The 21,628-nt window shown below is 38.4% G+C and overlaps 3 protein-coding genes across 6 annotated transcripts in view; 2 read left to right on the forward strand and 1 right to left on the reverse strand.

Moving 5' to 3' along the window:
* LOC106092151 (synaptotagmin 1) overlaps nucleotides 1-21,628 on the reverse strand; it is a 116,536-nt gene that overhangs the window by 58,720 nt on the left and 36,188 nt on the right. The window lies entirely within an intron of this gene.
* Nucleotides 14,776-15,517, forward strand: LOC106091858 (seminal metalloprotease 1-like). Its single transcript, XM_013258550.2, has 2 exons — nucleotides 14,776-14,839; nucleotides 14,979-15,517. The coding sequence occupies exons 1-2, from the start codon at nucleotides 14,776-14,778 to the stop codon at nucleotides 15,515-15,517; spliced, it is 603 nt and encodes a 200-aa protein (XP_013114004.2).
* Nucleotides 20,484-21,338, forward strand: LOC106091869 (zinc metalloproteinase nas-13-like). Its single transcript, XM_013258560.2, has 2 exons — nucleotides 20,484-20,727; nucleotides 20,794-21,338. Exons 1-2 carry the CDS (start codon nucleotides 20,508-20,510, stop codon nucleotides 21,336-21,338), a joined length of 765 nt encoding a protein of 254 aa, XP_013114014.2. The 5' UTR covers nucleotides 20,484-20,507.

A 21,628-nucleotide genomic window follows, 5' to 3' on the forward strand; every position in this document is an offset into this window, starting at 1 on the left:
ATCTGGTGTACATCTAAACCACCTTTCGTCAAAATCCGGTGAAAAATGCATACCTTATGCCCCACAGCAGCTATATCGAAATGTGTTCTGATTTGGACCATATTCTAATAAATACAAGTCATTGTTCAATTGTGTATAACAAAATATTGATCTTTTTAGTAGCTATATCTTAAAATAAACCGATCTGAACCATATACGACACAGATGTCGAAAGACCAACATAAGTCACTGTGTCAAATTTCGGTGAAATCGGATTATAAATGTGCCTTCTATGGTTCCAAAACCTTAAGTCGAGAGATCGGTATATATGGCAGCTTTATCAAAATCTGGACCGATCTGAGCCAAATTGAAGAAGAACGTCGAAGGGCCCAACTCAACTCACTGTCCAAAATTTCGGCGACATCGGATAATAAACGCTTCTTTTATGGACCCAAAGTCTTAAATCGAGAGATCGGTATTTAAATCTGGCTACATTTAAATCAGGACCGATCTGGACTAAATTTAAAAAAGATGTCGAGAGGCCTAACACAACTCACTGTCTCAAATTTCAGCAAAATCGGATAATAAATGTGGTTTTTAGTGGCATAAGACCCTAAATCGGCTATAGAACAGCTATATCCATATCTGGACCGATCTGGACCAAATTGTAGAAGGATGTCGAAGGGCCTAACACTACTAATTGTCCCATATTTCCGCAAAATCGGTTAATAAATGTGGCTGTTATGGGCCTAAGATCCTTAATCGGCGAATCGGTCTTCGAATTCGAACTTAGCCTGTTTATGGACAAAAAAAGAATCTGTGCAAAGTTTCAGCTCAATATCTCTATTTTTAAAGACTGTAGCGTGATTAAAACAGACCGACGGACGGACATGGATTTAGATTTTTACGCTGTTCACGAATATATATATACTTTATAGGGTCGGAAATGGATATTTCGATGTGTTGCAAATGAAATGACAAAATGAATATACCCCCATCGTTCGGTGGTGGGTATAAAAATGCAAATTTGCCCCTGAACATTCTAATAAGGGACAGTGGCAAACTTCTCACATACACTGAGTGCTGTCCGTTTCTAGCTTAAGCTCAACAATAAGGGGCCTGCTTTTTATAGCCAAGTCCCAAAGGGGTGCCGAAATGCAATACCTTTTTGTGGAGAAGTTTTTACACGGCGGTCACACCAGATGGTACAGTACCTAACAAATGTCGCCAGCAGTAGGAGGGGATAACCACCGCTGAAAAATATAACCTAGCCAAAAAAGGTTTTCTTTTCTTTCAGAACTAAAATAATTCCATCAATTTCAAACTTATACACCTTTGACCCCAAGATTTCGATTCTAGACCACTGTCTAACATTCGCCCACAGAATAGTCATACAGACTACAGTATAAACTCATAGTCTGCATAGGGACGCATAGAATTTATTTCATTTTATTTGACCCATATGGCTTGCACTCAATGCTTTTGTACAGATTTTGTTGTTGTTGCACTGTACTGTTGCCGTTTATTTCCATGTGAAAGATGAGCCATTGTGATATCATTCTTGTATGGATTTTTCCATTTGTTCGTGGTTGCTTTTGTTCCATTTCTTGAGGGGGGGGCGTCTAATTTGAATTTTATGTTTAGCTGTTGACTATCATTTGCATAAATTTATTGGAATTTCTTTAATCTAATTTGCCTTTGGGCTCCTCCCATAAGTTTAAACAAGAATTCAAATCAAATCAGTTTATTTGCTTAGGCCCAAAGGACCAGGGAATGGAAGGTTATATTTACAAAGCGTAATTGTTGCTAATTAGAGGTAGAGAGCTGTATACCTAATCATGGCATTATGGAAAGGTCAGTGATTGATTTTTGAATTGATTAATTGGTTTAATCAACTTTGCACTTGTCCAGAGATAAATACAGAAAATGCCTTACTTTGTTTAAGTTAAAGTTTGTTTAAAAACAATTGCTTTAAAAGCTAGACAATATTTCTGTAATTTTTAAGTTTTAAAATATGTTTTCTATTTTTTCATTATTTTTTTCTGCTCTACTTTAATTTTTTTTCATCTTCCCCTAAAAACATTTGTGATAATAAACTTGGCTCTGTTTTATAATTTTCCTTAAATATTTTACGACTGAACTTTGTTGTGCCAACGCATGTCTCATGAAATATTCACGAATGGAAATGAGTGAGAGTGTCCAAATGAATGTGTATATATTTATATGTAAATCTTCAAAGACAACCTTTCATTTCTTTTGGTTGTATATTCTACTACGTAGCAAACAAATTGGTATGAAGAATGTTTTGTGTATGTTTGTGAAAAAGAAAGTTTGGGAATGACAATGTTTACAGCTCTGCGAGTGACTTTACAAATGGCTATAATTTGCCGCCATTATAAAAAAGGTTATAAATAGTTTTTAGAGCAATTTGAAGTAGTCATGGCAGGAATTGTCACAAACGGAAAGGTTTTACAAATTAAAATAAAAATGTCAAACTTTTTTAAAACTTTGAATGAAAGCTCAATTTTGGCTAAAAACCAATTCTTTTTTTGGCTGAAAATTCTTAGAATTCGTCGTGTGCTTTTTTTGATCCACACAAATTGACTCACCCTAATGTCCATTAGAGGAGCTTTTGAGGTTTTTTTTTATCAGAACCTCTTTTCTGGCGATGAGACAGAAGTGATCTCTTGGAGGTATATTTACACAGGTATACAACATTGTATGAGACAATTGAGAACTGAGTTAAACAGATAACAATACACGAAGACAAGGAGATGAGTGAATGTAAACAAGTAAAAGCGTGCTAAGTTCGGCCGGGCCGAATCTTATATACCCTCCACCATGGATCGCATTTGTCGAGTTCTTTTCCCGACATCTCTTCTTAGGCAAAAAAAGGATCAAAGAAAAGATTTGCTCTGCTATTAGAAGATATCAAGATATGGTCCGGTTCGGACCACAATTAAATTATATGTTGGAGACCTGTGTAAAATGCCAATTCGAAGAAGAAATACGCCCTTTGGGGGCTTAAGAAGTAAAATAGAGACATCGATTTATATGGGAGCTGTATTAGGCTTTAGACCGATTCAGACTATAATAAACACGTATGTTGATGGTCTTGGAAGGATCCGTCTCACAAAGTTTCAGGCAAATTGGATAATAATTGCGACCTCTAGAGGCTCAAGAAGTCAAGATCCCAGAACGACGATCGAGAATGTATATACTTTATGGGGTCCCAGACGAATATTTCGAGTAGTTACAAACAGAATGACGAAATTAGTATACCCCCATCCTATGGTGGAGGGTATAAAAAGGTTGATTCAGATTTCAGTGAGTGAACGTTGTACAATGCATATATTTGGGTACATTTTGCTTCAGACAAAGTATTTTTCTCGCCGTCTGCTTTCGTAGTACCAAATTTGTACAAAGAAACACACACGCATAGGTTCTTATACCCATATTCATTTAGTTATTCCGTTTGCAACACATCGAAATATTAATTTCCGACCCTACAAAGTATATATATTTCGGATCGTCGTAAAATTCCAAGACGATTTAACGATGTCCGTGTGTCTGTCCGCCTGTCCGTTCGTCTGTTGTAATCACTCTAGAGCCTTCAAAACTTGAGATATTGAGCTGAAATTTGGCACAGATACGTCTTTTTGATGCACGCTGGTTAAGTTCTTGAAAGGGTCAAATCGGACCTTATTTGGAAATAGCTACTATATAGACCGTTTTTCCGATAAAGGGTTTAATGCCCATAAAAACTTAGATTTTCATCCGATTTTGCTCAAATTTGAAACATTGAATAGTTTTAGGCTTTCAGACAACTGACCCAAATACAGTGAAGATCGGACTATATTTAGATATAGCTACCATATAGACCGATCTCCCGAAAAAGGGTCTGTAGACCATAAAAGCTTTATTTATTACTCGATTTCGCTGAAATTTGCAGCAGTAGGTTATTTTAAAACTCCCAACATCTGACTTAAATATGGTTCAGATCGGACTATATTTAGATATAGCTGTCATATAGACCGATCTGCCGATAAGAGGACTGAAACCCATAAAAGCTTTATTTATTACTCGATTTCGCTAAAATTTTAAACAGTGAGTTTTTCTGAGCATCACGATAGCCGACCCTTATATGGTTCAGATCGATTTATAATTATATATATATCTGTCAAAAAGACCAATATTTTGTTCTATAAAAGTTAATAGTGACATATATATTAGACCACTCAATGTCCGTGCCGAATTCGGTTGCTTAAGTTATCCAATTTTCACCGGATTGTGACGAATGCGATTTGCATATATACCCGAGGTGGTGGGTATCCAAAGTTCGGCCCGGTCGAACTGAATGCCTTTTTACTTGTTAAGGAATATGGGATACTTCTCTCATATCATGTCTCATGTCGGTAATGGCTTCGTTCGTTTTATTTCTAGCTTTCTCAGAGATTCCACTATTCGAGTTGTTATAGATGGGTTCTCATCCAATGACCACAAATTGAATCCCTGCGGTCTCTCTTTTTCTAATTTTCATCAACGATCTGTTGGGTCAGACATCGAATCCGATCTACTCATTTGCGGATGACAGTTATATTTGTCATTCGTACTCATTCGACCATAGGCCAAGTCTTTGAGAGTTTGAGGACAAGAGGCGTGTTATGGACAATACACTTTGCCAGGATTTGCTGGCCATTTCTGAGTGGGGTCGAATGAATCGAGTAGATTTTAATGCACGGAAGACTCAGTGCGGCTTGTTGTCACACAAACGATTCGCTGACCAATTACGATCGTCTTTGTCTATCAACGGTGTAGATGTTGAGCAATCAGAAGCTCTTGATGTTCTGGGCATGAAAATACAAAATGATGTCCGTTGGGCTTATCATGAATTCGAAGTGTCGAAAGAAGCATTCAAGTATTTAGGCTTCCTTAAACGGTGTAAGAATTACTTCAACCCGTCTGATTTTCTTAACATCTACACCACCTTCATAAGGCCGAAAATGGAGTACAACTCACATGTATGGGCTGGAGCTTCAAAATCATCCCTGGAGCTACTGGACCGTGTACAGAGGAGAGCGATGGCGTTGATTGGGGACAGTGGGGTACCCAACTCTATTGCTTCTCTTGAACATCGTCGGAATGTGGGTAGCGTTGTATTGCTCTATCGTTATTCGCAATTACTTTTTGGGCAACCCAATACTTTCATAGTAAACAAAGTCCAACATTTTTCACAAAAGATGTTTACTTGTCGATAATTTCCTTTATGTGAAACGAATTATTTTTATGCATGTTGTATTAGAACATAGTGAATTAGTTTGTTATACACAAACTGGGATAAGTTGTGCCCTTTGCCAAGTGTAACAATGGACTTTTTATATACTCCTCTATTCCATAGTCCCTGTCTGTCTGTCTGTCCATCTACCCGTCTGTCCATCTACCCGTCTGTCCGTTTTTAATTTTTTCGAATTCATACTTAATTAATATATATATTGGGTTGCCCAAAAAGTAATTGCGGATTTTTCACATAGTCGGCGTTGACAAATTTTTTCACAGCTTGTGACTCTGTAATTGCATTCTTTCTTCTGTCAGTTATCAGCTGTTACTTTTAGCTTGCTTTAGAAAAAAAGTATATTTGATTAAAGTTCATTCTAAGTTTTATTAAAAATGCATTTACTTTCTTTTAAAAATCCGCAATTACTTTTTGGGCAACCCAATATAATCAGCACCCTCAACCTAACCTTAGCTTAAATGCAAAAATTTATAATAATAATAAACAAAATGTTGTTTTTCTTTTTTAAAGCAAAATGCCCAATTAAGCACATTTTCATTATAGCTGTCAATCTCATGAAATGTATAGTTTTATTGAAAACCATTTATTTTCATTGGAAAATATAAATGCTTTAATTTCTCGTTTGTCAATTCCTCCCGAAATGGAAATGGCCAAGTGGAGTTAATCGATTTAATTTGTAAATTGTGCCTTTAGCGTAGTCATCTTGACACACACAGCACACAAGCACATACACATAACCGTACATTTATATTCCTATCCACACATATACCACTACATGCACGCGTTTATAATCGCTGAACTATACATACACTAATACACTCAAATATCATACGCATTTCCTTGTTCACCATCTATGCTACACACAAACAGGGAATTATTTTCTCTTATTTGTAGCAGTGTGTGTTTGTCTGTATATGTTGAGGATGTGGGTGATGTGCTAATGTTGTGGCATTTGTGATAATTTCTTTGGGTCGTGCGTTTTGCCGTTCTGCCTGCCATTCACTGGAAATGTCGAAATGTCCATGAAATGTATTTTGACACTTAAACTGTCATTCAGTTTAGACAGTTCGATTCGTTGGTTTTATGTATCCTCGTTGCCGTTTTGCCCTATTCTTTCGCATATTTTGACTTCTGCGCATTTATTACTTTCATTTCGTTGTTCACATTTGGTTTTTCGTTTTCCTATGACGTTTTGTCTTTTTTCGTATTTTTTTTTGTATGCTCTTTTGGCAAAAGCAAACAGCGAGTCAGATGAGTTGCTTAATATAGCAGAACTGCCTAACCGGTTACAAGAAAGAAAAAAAAAAAACAAAACCAAGGCAAGGAAATGGATTAATAAAAACGGTGATAACCTAATTCTTCCCTAGGAGCACTTTAAGAGAGGAGGACGTCTTTAAGGGCAAATGGATAGGGCAATATGATACTGGTATGTGCATATACATACACATTTGGATAAGAAATATTTGTGTTGGTGTGCGATGTCAAGGTATGTGTACATGAATTTCTATATCAGATTTATGTTGGCTCATGCTTTATTTGCAGTTAGACATTCATTTTATTGGCTTGATCAAGAAGACTTTGTTCCGAAGGGGGCCATTGCTATTACACTGCCACATAGGCAGTCAGTTTGGGGAACGATTTCTGTGATTTCATTTTCATCATAGACAGCTGATACCCTCTTTCATGGCAACGAATTTTTATTAGCTGTGTTTTTATTGTTTTATCTTATCGTTAAAATAAGTCATATACCTATAGAGTTGCATCTGTGTGTGTGTGCAAACATTGTACAGTGGTAAGTGATAAGAAAATTACAATAAATCACAGGATGTTTGAGTATCACGGATTAAGTTGGGCAGATAATAAAATAAAGTGATGTTTGGTGAGTTAAATACATTAAAACGTTATCTTGGGTTAAATGTTGAAAGGATATCCGTGGAGTTTGAGGGATGGGGATTAGATTGCTTTCAAATATCTCTAATCACATACAGTCATATGAGAAGTCTTACCATTTGCTGGAAAATTTGGGAAACAACTAAGCTGGTTGTCCTAAAAAAATTGTATGGATCAAGAAGCGTGCGGACAGGTCCTAGTCCGCACAAGGAATCCATAAATAAATACAAGAGAGAGGTGAAATCGGCCTCGAGAGACTGAAAATGGATCCATAGAGGCAGTTAATTGTTCTTGCAGGTTCCCAAGTTTCTATCTAAGAACTCGAAAACCCTTGGTGAATTCTGAGAGGTAAACAAATTTTGGCGGGGTTTTGTTTTAAGACTTTCGAGCAACTGACTGTGACACACTTACTTGAGTGCTTAGATCGATTTGGGCGATCCCTCGGATACAGTGCAGTGTCAAGGCACTCTACTGGATATGATAACTGAGGGAAAAACGGGCGGATATGGTTCGATGGGACCGGAAGGCATTTTGACTTCTATGTTGTAAAGGACAGGAACATGTGACATACAAAATTTTTAGAAGCTGCGTTTTGCTAAACAGGCTGCCACCAGGATAGCGGGAGTGAAGGCTACGTTTCATAGCTAAAGCGGGAATATTGAGATTTTGCCAGCCCAAAGATTACAGTCCAATAAGTCTCTTATCCTTCTTTCTAAGAACTTTGGGATGAATAGTAGAAGCCACATGAATAGTTAGAAACCTTCGAGACCCTTTACTGGTATGCAGCTATTGGCATTCTTGGAAGGGAATTTGGGGATAGACGATTTCACTTTGACGACATAGAAGTGGCTTTTAATAAGATAAAATTGGAGTTTATACATGACTCACTAAGGATACCATCTCCGCTGGTGAACTGGATTAATAAGATGCTGAATAGATAGACGCATAGCTAGCAGAAGGCTGGAATAGGAAGACTATCACGAGAAGAACTCCGCAAGGAGGTTTTTCGCCTTTTTACGGCATTTAGTTGTCAATGAGATAGATTCGCAGATCCTTCAAGGCGAAGGGTAACATTAGCGGAGGGCCCGATTGGAAAGATTGTAGTTAGATTCATTTTTGGTTATCAGTGGTATTTTCATGTCCTTTGACGGGGAAAGGGTTAATGTTATTGCTTAAACGAATGAAGTCCACATTATTTTGGATGACGACTTCCTTTTTATACCCACCACCATAGGATGGGGGCAGTCTTATCTAGTCATTCCCTATGTAACCCATCGAAATATCGATCTGCGACCTCATAAAGTATATATTGGGTTGCCCAAAAAGTAATTGCGGATTTTTTAAAAGAAAGTAAATGCATTTTTAATAAAACTTAGAATGAACTTTAATCAAATATACTTTTTTTACACTTTTTTTCTAAAGCAAGCCAAAAGTAACAGCTGATAACTGACAGAAGAAAGAATGCAATTACAGAGTCACAAGCTATGAAAAAATTTGTCAACGCCGACTATATGAAAAATCCGCAATTACTTTTTGGGTAACCCAATATATTCTGGTTCGGCGAGACATAACTAGTCGATCTAGCCGTGTCCCCTTATCATTGAGCTTAAACTTGAATCGTACTGCACTCATTGCTATGTGAGAAATTTACCCCTGTTCCTTAGTGGAATGTTCATCGGAAAATTTGCATTTGCAGGAGATGCAAACGTAATCTTGTGAAATTCTACCTGGCTTTGATGGGTCCCGGGCCATCAAGCAGTTGCTGGGAACGAGTCGGCCGAAGAGCTAGCTATCTATTAATCACCGAGCTTATAGATTGCTGATCAGCGCAGATCACACTACTGATTTTATGAACTCTCTGCTCTGTGAGCTTATTTATGGTAGGGTGAACGCTTCTACGAAAAGTACGGGATTAAGGCGTGGACGGATGCCGTGGTTTGCAGGGTGACCTAGACATTGCGGCCGGGTGTTTGGCGTAACTGGGCGTATATTGGCATTTATAATATGATCTCTGTTAGCTGTTAGGTCAGGTATAACTTGTCAGGTATAGCTTCTCGCTGGACCCTGGGAGAAGCAGTTCTATTATGACGAGGAGAAGTTGTAAACAGTGGAGCATCGTGTACATTGTTGCCATAAAATTGAAAGAAGACACCGGATTATGGTTAAACACTTCTCCAGGCGCGTCATTCTGCACCTGCCGAAGCTCTCGTCTTTCGTTTTAGTCTTGTGCGTTGGTTTTGCGAAAGTTTGCGCAAATACTTGATATTGATGTTGGTTGTTTGGGACTGTAAATGGGATAAATTGGTTCATGTTTAGATTTAACTCCCAAAGCTAACGAAATTGTGCTTATAGAGGGATGACCCGAATCGCTTTATCACATCATATGGCTTCCATATAATCCGACCTTCCAATTGCACTGCATGAACCTCTAGAGGTTCAATTTGACTTCTTGGGCATCTAGAGTGCGTTAACCGATAAGTCTGAATTTTGAACAATAATTCTTGTTCACATATGTAAAAACCACATGGAATTTCTTGTTTTTACATTCAGTTTTCCTGTGGTATAGAAAGACGGAGAGTAGTATATTAGATTCAAACCAGCTTTTACATGTTTTGTTTTTATTGACGAGCATTGTACTAGTCAGTATTCTTCGCCTTCTTTTGTCTTTTATTCATTCTTCTATGGAGCATACAATTGACCTTAGTTCTCCCAATTATTCACTAACCTAATATGACTATAGTGATGTAGTGTATAAATAAGGCTTAACCAAAAATTGTTTCTAGGAAAATCTTATCTTTATATCATCATTTTCAACCACTGTTCCCCCAACTGTGCCCTGCTACACTTAATTCAACAGCAATTGAAGCAGATTGTTTGTTGTAGCCATCGATGGAATGGATTGTAAACACAACTAAATTGTGGTAAAATTCCAATGTGTATGGAACTGTCAAATGTTATATATGGCAGATGGATGGTGGTGGCCAGGTTTAATGAGGAGTAAATCAACGACTCTCCACTACCCACTACCCACTTCACAACGGAAGCATTTCGTGTTAATCAGTCTTAACTTAATTTCTATGATAACAACTTAAATATGCCGCACATACACATAAGCAGAGGAAGATAGCAACGAATGCCGTAATGAACAATACATAACAATCGATTAGTATTTGTACATGTATAGGTGGGTGTGTATATGCCATTGTTATTTATATTTATTAGTTTGTACAATTACTTTCGTTGAATTGCTGGGAAATTTCAGTTGACATATTGTAATTTGTGACAATGGTTTATAAGGGTTTGACAACATCCGTTGCCTTTTCTAGTGAAAGTAAAAATGAACAAAAAACAATTTTAGATTTGATGTGCTTTTTTTCAGCATAAACCAAATGAGTGAGGAGTGAAGTCTGCCAAAGGCCTTTCTTTGATACATTATACCATAGTGAATACAAGTTCAAATTAGATTGAATCAAAGTCAAATGAAGAAATCGGTTTATATGAGAGCTTTGTATATGAAGTTATAAATAAATTTGAACCATATTTAACATGGATGTTGGAAGGTATAACAAAACATTGTCGACTTATAATGGTGCCCCCTAGGCTCTCAAAACTTCATATCGTAAATCGGGTTTAATTGGAGATATTAGGTTATTGACGGATTTGTACCATCCTTGGTATGAAGATTGGAGATCATAATAGATCATCGTGAGAATAAGAATAGCGACTTCTATTGTCTCGAGAAGTAAAATCGGGAGATCGTTTGATTCGGAGCGTAAATGGTTTGGATGTTTGAGGTCGTAGCAGATATTATTGTGCAAAATTTCAAATCGGATAAGAATTGCGCCATTTAGAGTATAAACAAGTAAAAAGGTGTTAAGTTCGGCCGGCCCGAATTTTGGATACCCACCACCTCGGTTTTATAAAAAAACCACATTTCGCCAAAATCCGGTGAAAAATGCATACCTTATGCCCCATAGCAGTTATATCGAAATATTTTCCGATTTGGACCAAATAAGTATAAGTCATTGTTCAATTGTGTATATAAAAATATTGGTCCTTTTGGCAGCTATACCTAAAAATAAATCGGATGTCGAAAAGCCTAACATAGGTCACTGTATAAAAATTCACTGAAATCAGTTTATAAATGCGGCTTTTATAGGGCCAATTCTTTAAATAGTCTATATGGCAGCTATATGCAAATCTTGATGGGTCTAAACCAAATTGCAGAAATATGTGGAGGGGTTTAACTTAACTCTCTGTCCCAAATTTCGGCAACATGGGACAATAAATGCCCCTTTTATGGGACCAAAACATTAAATCGAGAGATCGGTCTATATGACAGCTATATCCAAATCTGGACTGATCTAGGCCGAATTGAAGAATGAAGTCAAAGGGCCTAACACAACTCACTGTCCCAAATTTCGGCAAAATCGGACAATAAATGCGTCTTTTATGGCCCCAAAACCTAAAACCGAGAGATCGGTTTATATAGCAGCCATATCCAAATCTAGACCGATCTGTGCCATATTGCAGAAGTATGTCAAGGGGCTTTACATAACTCACTGTCCCAAATTTCGACAAAATCGGACAATAAATGTGGCTTTCATGGGCCTAAGGTCTTAAAACGAGAGATATGGCAGCTATATCCAAATCTGGACCTATCTGGAGCAAATTACAGAAATATGTCGAAGGGTCTAACACATTTTACTGTACCAAATTTTGGCAAAATCTGACTATAAATGTGGCTTCTATGGGCCTAAGACTCTAAATGGGAGGATCGGTCTATATAGCAGCTATATCCAAATCTGAACCAATCTTGGCCAAATTAAAGAGGGAAGTCGAAGGGTCTAACACAACTCACTGTCCCAAATTTCAGCAATCGGATAATAAATGTGGCTTTTATTGACCTAAGACCCTAAATCGGCGGATAGGTCTACATGGGGACTATATGAAGATGTAGTCCGATATAGCCCATCTTCAAACTTAACCTGCTTATGGACAAAAAGAGAATCTGTGCAAAGTTTTAGCTCAATTATGTATTTTTAAAGACTGTAGCGTGATTTCAACAGACAGACGGACAGACGAACGGACAGATCGTCTTAGATTTTTACGCTGATTAAGCCTATATATAGTTTATAGGGTCGGAAATTGATATTTCGATGTGTTGCAAACGGAATAACCCACCATCCTTCGGTGGTGGGTATAAAAACGGCTCAACCGATTTTCATGAAATTTTCACAGATGGTAGGGTTTGATCCTACGGTAAAAATATGGTACTCCAAGTTTTGTCATCCGAAGGGGCGGGTGGGAACCATACCCTCAGGCAAATTTTGCCCATAACCATTCCACTAAGGAACAGGGGCAAACGTCTCACATATCAATGAGTGCAGTCTGATTTAAGTTTAAGCTCAATGATATGGGGCCTCCTTTTTATAGCCGAGTCCGAACGGCGTGCAGCTGTGCGACACCTCTTTGGAGAGAAGTTCTACATGGCATAGTACCTCACAAATATTGCCAGCACTAGGAGGGGAAAACCACCGCTGACAATTTTTATACCCTCCACCATAAGATGGGGGGTATACTAATATCGTCATTCTGTTTGTAACTACTCGAAATATTCGTCTGAGACCCCATAGAGTATGTGTATTCTTGATCGTCGTGACATTTTATGTCGATCTAGCCATGTCCGTTCGTCCGTCCGTCTGTCTGTCGAAAGCACGCTAACTTCCGAAGGAGTAAAGCTAGCCGCTTGAAATTTTGCACAAATACTTCTTATTAGTGTAGGTCGGTTGGTATTGTAAATGGACCATATCGGTCCATGTTTTGATATATCTGCCATATAAACCGATCTTGGGTCTTGACTTCTTGAGCCTCTAGAGTGTGGAATTCTTATCCGATTGGAATAAAATTTCGCACGACGTGTTTTGTTATGATATCCAACAACTGTGCCAAGTATGGTTCAAATCGGTTCATAACCTGATATAGCTGTCATATAAACCGAACTGGGATCTTGGCTCCTTGAGCCTGTAGAGGTTGCAATTATTATCCGATTTGCCTGAAATTTTGTACGACAGATTCTCTCATGACCATCAACATACGTGTTTATTATGGTCTGAATCGGTCTATAGCCCGATACAGCTCCCATATAAATCGATCTCTCTATTTTACTTCTTGAGCCCCCAAAGGGCGCAATTCTTATTCGAATTGGCTGACATTTTACACAGCTCTCCAACATATAATTTAATTGTGGTCCAAACCGGACCATATCTTGATATCGCTCTAATAGCAGAGCAAATCTTTTCTTATATCTTGTTTTGCCTAAGAAGAGATGCCGGGAAAAGAACTCGACAAATGCGATCCATGGTGGAGGGTATATAAGATTCGGCTCGGCCGAACTTGGCACGCTTTTACTTGTTTCTGATGGTCTCGCCAAGATTCGAACCCCGGCGTTCAATGTCATAAGCGGACTTGCTAATCTCTGCGCTACCCCCAAGCCACAATTTTCGGAGATGGGTGCACCGATTTAGGAGAAATTTTGAATGCCACTTTATGGTAAACTAAAAACACAAACCTGGGGGGACGCCCTACCCCAGAACTCATACAAACGCACATGTTACGGGCGTGGGGGTCTGCTTCACCCCAAAACCGCCCAAAAATGAAATGTTTACCGATTAGGGCAAAATGGATATCAAATCATATGTAATTGGAGAATTGGAGAAACTTATACTAAAATTTTTGTTCAAGTCCCAGAGGGGGCGCCCTACCCTAAAAATCACCCTAAAAACTATATACAAATATTGGATCAATTTCAAAATTATGACCCAAATGGACATTTATACCGAACAGGACAATATGGTATTCTAATGAAAGTTGTTTCAGAGTTGAATAAAAATATATAAATAATGTTTGAATTTGAACAATGTCAAAAGGGGGTCGCAAACACTTATGTGTTTAGCGCAGCACTCCAGGCCAGCGAACCCAACTTGTATATATGCAATAAATATACAAGTTGGGAACTGGGTTCCCGTTACCGCCCGTCCTTTGTCTTCCCTTATTTGTTTAAAGGCAGATGCATTTTTGTTGATGGGGAATACCAACATAGCGAAGGCTAAATATTATTTGTAAGGGCAACAGATTTGAGGTAACTGTAGATAAGGGATTTCAAAAACAAAGCTGATGGGGAAATCTAGATAAAGCGAGATGGCGACGCTAGCATGCAGCATATGTCTTAATTTTGTATGCATCCCTTGGGAATGTTAACAGGCAAACCTTATCGACATACTTGTTCGAAATGTATGATTAGTAGGTAGGTGTCTGTGTGTCATAAGCCTAATCCTAATCCTACATCTTAGTTAATACTGCATGTCGTATAGTATATATAGGCATGTAATTTCCAAACAATGAACCAGTGTCCTGTAAACGGTGAGGCTGTAGGGTTTTAAGAACAATTTAAGACTGTACTCATTGTATGCGGAAATTTTGTTTTGAAGATTTCTCAAAATAAGTGATTAGCAATAGTCTAAAACTAATAAATGCGAATGGCTAGAACATTTCAAACTCTTCTATGGGTATTTGTGTTTGGCCTCATCATAACTATTGCCTTGACTGCTCCTATGGATGAAACCATTCGCGATGACGATGAAGTTGATGAAATTTTAGTGGATGATATGATTCTGGGCATGAACAGAAATGCCATAATCAAGCCAGCTCTGAGATGGAGGATGGAGCCAGCTCTGAGACAGAATTGGAAAAACATTTGGTAAGATAGAATCAAAGGTTCTTTGAATCCTTAAAATTGTGTACTTTTTGATTTTAGATGAACCTGATGAAGCTGTTTCCTGTGTACGCTTTCAACAGGTGCAAAAGAAAATTAAAGCCTACATAAGAATCGTATCGCAGAGGGAGGGTTGCTCCGCCCGTGTTGGCTATAGTGGACGAGTTCAAATAATAAATTTGTACAAAAATACTACGGCCTGTTTTTCCCCAGTCGTTCTTATGCATGAGTTGTTACATGCCCTGGGATTCTATCATCAGCACTTGACACTGGATCGTGATAATTATATCAAAATAAATTGGGAGAACATTAAGCCGCGCAAGAAAGTATTTTTCCAGAAATTAAGTAATGCCCAATCCACAGATTTTGGCATTGGCTATGATCTTGAGAGTCTTATGCACTATTCTCGCAAAGGATTTTCGGTTAATGGCTTGGATACCATTGAACCATTAGATCAGGATGCAGTAATTGGTCAACGTCATGGAATGAGTCTTAAAGATATACAAAAATTAAATGCCATGTACCGATGTGGAACGTTTGAAGAAACAATAGAGCAGGAGAATATAGAGGAAGTGGATTAGAAAGGAGCATAACACTTATTATAGGCAATCCCATGGCAGCCGGTTGTACGTACCGGATTGACCCGATGTAATCCTTCATCGGCACGGGCTGCCGCCTCGGTGTACCATACACTGCTACAACAACAACAACAACATTTTATAGTTATTAGATTTTAAAAGGGTATTTTGAATCAAAGTCCATTATAAATTGAAAAAGTATATACAAATTTTTTATTAAAAAAAAATCATATTGAAAACGAAAAAATAAATCCCTTGGATAATTTTTTTTTTTTATTTTTGGATAAGAGTTGCTTGCTGTATATGCTTAAGAAGTCAATTCGGAAGATCGGATGGAAGCTATATCAAATTATTATACAATTTGGATTATACTTGGTTCAGATATTGTGGCAAAATTAAGTCAAATCCCATAAAATGGTGCTTTCTAGAGGTTCCAAAAAGGTAATTGGGAGATCGGCTTGTATGGCAGCTATATCAGGTTTTGGGCCCGGAACATTTTTTGCATTAACACTTTCGGTCTTAAAGATCAGTTTTTCCAAATCGAATGAAAAGTGCGTCCTATATAGCTTTAAAGAAGTGAAAGCGTGCTAAGTTTGGCCACGCCAGATTTCATATACCCTTTAAAATGAATCGCATTTATCGAGTCCTTTTCCCGGTATCCCTTTTTAGGCAAACAAAGGATAAAATAAAAGAATTGCTATGCAATTGGAATTATATCAAGTTATGGTTCAATTCGGACGATAATTGAATTGAATGTTGGAGACCATAGTAGAAGTTATTCTGTAAAATTTCAGCCAAATCTAAGAAGATTGCCCCCTTTAGAGACTGAAGAAGTAAAATAGGGAGATCGGTTTATAGGGGAGCTGGGTCACGCTATAGACCAATTCAGACCTTACTTGACACGTATATTGAAGGTCGTGGGAGAAGCCGTTGTAAATTTCAAAAATTCCAGCCAACTCGATCAAGATCCCAGGTAGGTTTATATGGCAGCTATATCAGGTTATGGAATGATTTGAAGCATACTTAGCAAAGTTGTGGGAATCATAACAAAACACCTCATGCAAAATTTAAGCCAAACCGGATAAGAATTGCGCCCTCTATTGGCTCAAGAAGTCATGATCCGAGATCGGTATATATGGCAGCTATATGAGAAAACATGAACCGATATGGCACATTTGATTTTGCAATAGTCGTCAAGGAAAGCGCTGTGCAAATTTTGGCAAGATTCGTCAACAAATGCGCTTGCAGTACCTCTGCAAGGAGTGACAATCGGGCGATATATCTATAAAATTCGCCAGTAATATTAAGAGTCATAAGAGAATCCTTTCTGCCTAATTTTGAGAGAATCGGTTAAAAAATGACCACATTATTGCAGTATAGTCTAAATCGGACTAACATATATATGGGAGCTATATCTAAATCTGAACCGATTTCAAACAAACTTCTTAGATATTGTGGTAGTTGTCCAGGGAAGCATTGTGCAAAATTTTGGCCAGATTGGTCTATAAATGCGCTTGCGGTGTCTCTAGAAGTGAAAATCGGGCGATATATTTATATGAGAGCTATATCTAAATCTAAACCGATTTCAAACAAATTCATTGAGGGAAAATCTATCGTAACAACATTCGAGAGAAGCGGTTAGCAAATGACCACAAATCTCTCTCTCTCTAGGGCAAAAAACATGCCTGCACTATATTTGAAGATGATCGAATGAAAATTGCGATCAGTACTTTGTACACAAATTAACATGGACAGACGGACAGGTAGGACGGACAGATTCATAGATAGACGGAACAGGGTGGCCATTGGTTGTTTAAAGTCGCCAATAACTCGCCTTGTCATGTCCAGCATCATAGGCACTTAGTATTTGGGCAAGAGCCGGTGCCGGTCGACCTCTCCCTGAGACTCCCCGCTCAATACCGCTGATTGTCTGCGACTACCGTTGCAGCATCGTATGGTGCATGTCACCCTTGGCCCTTGGCTTGCAGCTTAACTTATCGTGACATCAATGAACACCAAACAGAAAAGACCTCAATGTTTCAGCCTGTGTCGTGTTCACAGTTATACTGTGCTGGGATTATAATATGCTTTACCACTGTAGGGGTGCAGGGTATAAAAATCGGGAGATTGGTATATTTCAGTTTATGAACCTATTCATATTATTGGTTGCCCAAAAAGTAATTGCGGATTTTTTAAAAGAGAGTAAATGCATATATAATAAAACTTAGAATGAACTTTAATCAAATATACTTTTTTTACACTTTTTTTCTAAAGCAAGCTAAAAGTAACAGCTGATAACTGACAGAAGAAAGAATGCAATTACAGAGTCACAAGCTGTGAAAAAATTTGTCAACGCCGACTATATGAAAAATCCGCAATTACTTTTTGGGCAATCCAAAAGGTCTTGAAGGTCATGGTAGAATTTATGGCGTAAAATTTCATCCCAACAGGATAAGATTGGTTTATATGAGAGATATATTTAAGCATGGACTGATTTGGCCCAATTTCAATTCCAATCAACCTGCATTAATAAGAAGTATTTGTGCAATCAAATCGTGGGGATAATGTAGCTCGTCTGTACGCCTACTTTCGTCAAATAGACAGACGATCTAGCCCTGTCCATCCGTCAGTCTATCTGTCCTTCGTCGTTGTATGAGAAGCACGATATCTGTCGAGAAATGAATGGAACGGATAGATATGTCAGAACATGTCTAGGTCACTTCATTGCAGACCCTGACTCTGAGATCTGTTTCCGGTTGCCTGATCATCACATGGTTCAGCAGGTGGAAATTCAGGTAATCATAGAATGATGTGAAAGATGAATGGAACTGATATATTTAAGCTTTACCTTAGAACATGTCTGGGTCTCGTCATTGCAGACCCAGGGTTCTGTTTCCGGCTACCTGATCATAACATGGTCCAGAAGGCGGAAATCCGGCTGATTATACGATGCGTGAAGTGCTACGGCACTAACACAAGGTCATCGTTTGCGAATATCTTTACGAATAGTAAGTCGGCCATTAGGTCTATAACAACCAGAACGGTAAGGTCACGGTCCGTCTTGAAATGTTAGAAGAAAATAAATGCCTTCGTTGATGATGGCATGGTCCCCATCATTTGGATAACTAGCCTTGCTAGACTGTAAGGGCTAGAGGACTGTCTTTCGGGCGACGCATTCCGGGTTGAGTGTGAGTGCCCATTTAGAAATGTGGAGCAATGAAACGGTCGTTAGGACGACGAAAACCCTATGGGGTGATCCGGATCGTGAGTCGACGATTCTATTATTGAAAGGAATTGGTGTGGCTTTCGATATCCTTACGGGACATATCGGACTACGTAATGCGAGTTGTGATGGAATACTTCGAACAGAAATGACAGTCGGTATCTTTCTAGTAGGATATGCTGAAGACATCGCTGCAAGCATCACGGCAAGAGACACCGAAGGTGCAGAGCGCAAACTACGATAGGTGATGCTCAGGGCAAAAGCCTGGCTGGACTCCCATGGCTTATAACTTGCCATGCAAAGGATGGTGTTTACGAGAAAAAATATCCCAGTGGATGTGGATATGCTCATAGGCGACACATTGGTGAAGAACAAGAGATAGGTCAAATATCTAGAGATCCGAGTAGATACAAAGCTGACCTATGCAGAGCAAATTCGGCATGCGGCAACAAAGACGGCGAGGAAAACGGCTCATCTCAGTCGACTGATGGCAAACATAGGTGGAATTCTCCCGAGAGGGAGCAGACTCTTAATGAAGACATGCAATGGGAGAGATATATAGATGCTGCAAAAATCATGCCGAGCAAAATCCTTGCTCTCGGTACAGACGACGGCGGCTCTTAGGATCATATCATGCTACCGGATAGTCGCGGAGCTCGCAGCCCTTGTAGCCGGAATGGTTCCGAGAGACCAACAGGCCATGAAGCGCGCCAGGCTCCACACAGCGATATGCGACACCCTGAGAGGGCAGGGTGGGATTCAAGCGGATCATACACCGGCCATACGAGAAAAATACAACAAAGTTGAACGAATGTAAATGGGGCCAGGTGAAAGACTAATACCTGATGTAAGGATATGAAGAGATAGGAAGCACGGCGACTTCAACTTTTACGTCACACAAATGTTGAAGGGCCATGATTACTTCTGGAAATACCTGTATAGAATAGTCTATAGCTCCCCCAGCCAGTGAGTTTATGAGGAGCTGGAAGTTGCAGAGGATGTGGAACACAAATTCTTCCACTGCGAGTGTTGGTTTGAAAGACGCAGACAATTGAGCAGCGATTGGCGACGTTTCGCCTGGGGCAATAGTCCAGAGGATGCTGGAAGACATGCAAAACTGGGAGGCGCTGATGAGATACGCCAAACAAGCACTGCGCAGAAAGAAGATAGAGCTGGAAGCAGCAGCGAAGAGTATGAATGCGGAGGTCTGGACGCAGACACAGCGAAGATGATGTGGATAAGTGGCAGATATGTGGTACATCTCAAAGTAATGCGAAAATCTTTTTTTTTTAGTTTTGCTATTACAATCTCTTAAGTTTTATTGTAATTTTCTATAATACTAAAAGTTTTTTTTTCAGTGTTCTCGATAAAAATTCACATATTCACAATATTGACCCAGTAACTAAGATTTTGTTTCATGTAATAAATTGTGTGTCACATTAGTCGCCCACTTTTTTTTACCAAACCTGAGCATTTCAACGAATTAAAAATTAAAGAGAAATAAGATATGAATACTTAAATGTAAAAATAGCTCTATTTGGATAAGGGCAAGAATAAAAATTTAGGTAAAAAAAATATTTTGTGCCTAATTGAGGCCTAATTTTGTATATAAATGTAAAAATTTCCCTATATGGCATATTGAAATGAGAATAAAATTTTAGTCCAACAAAATTTTTTAACCTAAATGAGGCCTATTTCTGTAACAAAACTGTAAGATTTTATACACCAGGGGGTTAGTCGTTGGTAATCGTTTCAAACGAATATAAGGAAATGGCGATAACATTAAACACTGTTCTATGGCTTTTTACATTTGTCCTCGTTGCGAGCATTACACATATGGCTCCTTTGGATCCCTTAATTCATGATGAAGACGAAGTTGATGAAATTCTATTGGATGACATGATTATTGGCATGTCCAGAAATGCCATAATCAAACCAGCCATGAAATGGCCCAAAGGCATAGTTCGATACAAAATTGGAAAGGAGTTTGGTAAATAAGACAAGGAAGTCTTTCACCTATGAATCCTTTAAAATTATTTCAAACTTTTGTTTTCAGACAAACTTCAAGTGAAAGCCATCAAACGGGCCATGTGTGCAATTGAGGCCGTCTCCTGTGTACGCTTTCAGCAAGTGGAGAAAAACATTAAATCCTATATAAACATCATATCAGAGAAGGAGGGTTGCTCCCCTCGTGTCGGCTATAGCGGGCGAGTGCAAAACTTGAATTTATCTAAAAACAAAACGGCCTGCTTTGTCCCGGTGATCATTATGCATGAATTGCTACATGGCCTGGGTTTCTATCATCAACATTTGACGCCAGATCGCGATAGCTACATCAAGATCAATTGGGAGAATATAATGCCCAGCAAGAAGGTATTTTTTGAGAAATTAGCCAACACAAAATCCACAGATTTTGGAATTGGCTATGATCTTCAGAGTCTTATGCACTATGCTATTAAAGGTTTTTCGGTTAATGGTTTGGATACCATAGAGCCATTGGATAAGAATGCCACGGTTGGTCAACACATTGGTATGAGTCTTAAGGATATACAAAAATTAAATGCCATGTATAATTGTGCAACGTTTGAGAAAACTTTATGAAGGCAAAAGAAAATCGCAAAAAATTTAAAGGTAATAAAATTTTGATAAAAGTTTTAATAGAAAATGAAAATTTGGCTGTTTTCGCTCTTTTACTTTGATCTTTAAAATCCTTTCGTGATTTTGTGAACATTTTCCAGCTCGAGATCAATTATATTCAATGATTTCTATGCAAAGAATAGCATAGTAAAGAACTTATAAAAGTTTAGCAAGTGTAAGATGTTGTCAAAACGCTTTGACTGGCATGGTGAATCGTGATTTCTGATATGCCATGTGCCTTCATAAACACCTTT

The sequence above is a fragment of the Stomoxys calcitrans genome, chromosome 3 (genome assembly GCF_963082655.1).
Source record: "Stomoxys calcitrans chromosome 3, idStoCalc2.1, whole genome shotgun sequence".
Lineage (NCBI taxonomy): Eukaryota > Metazoa > Arthropoda > Insecta > Diptera > Muscidae > Stomoxys > Stomoxys calcitrans.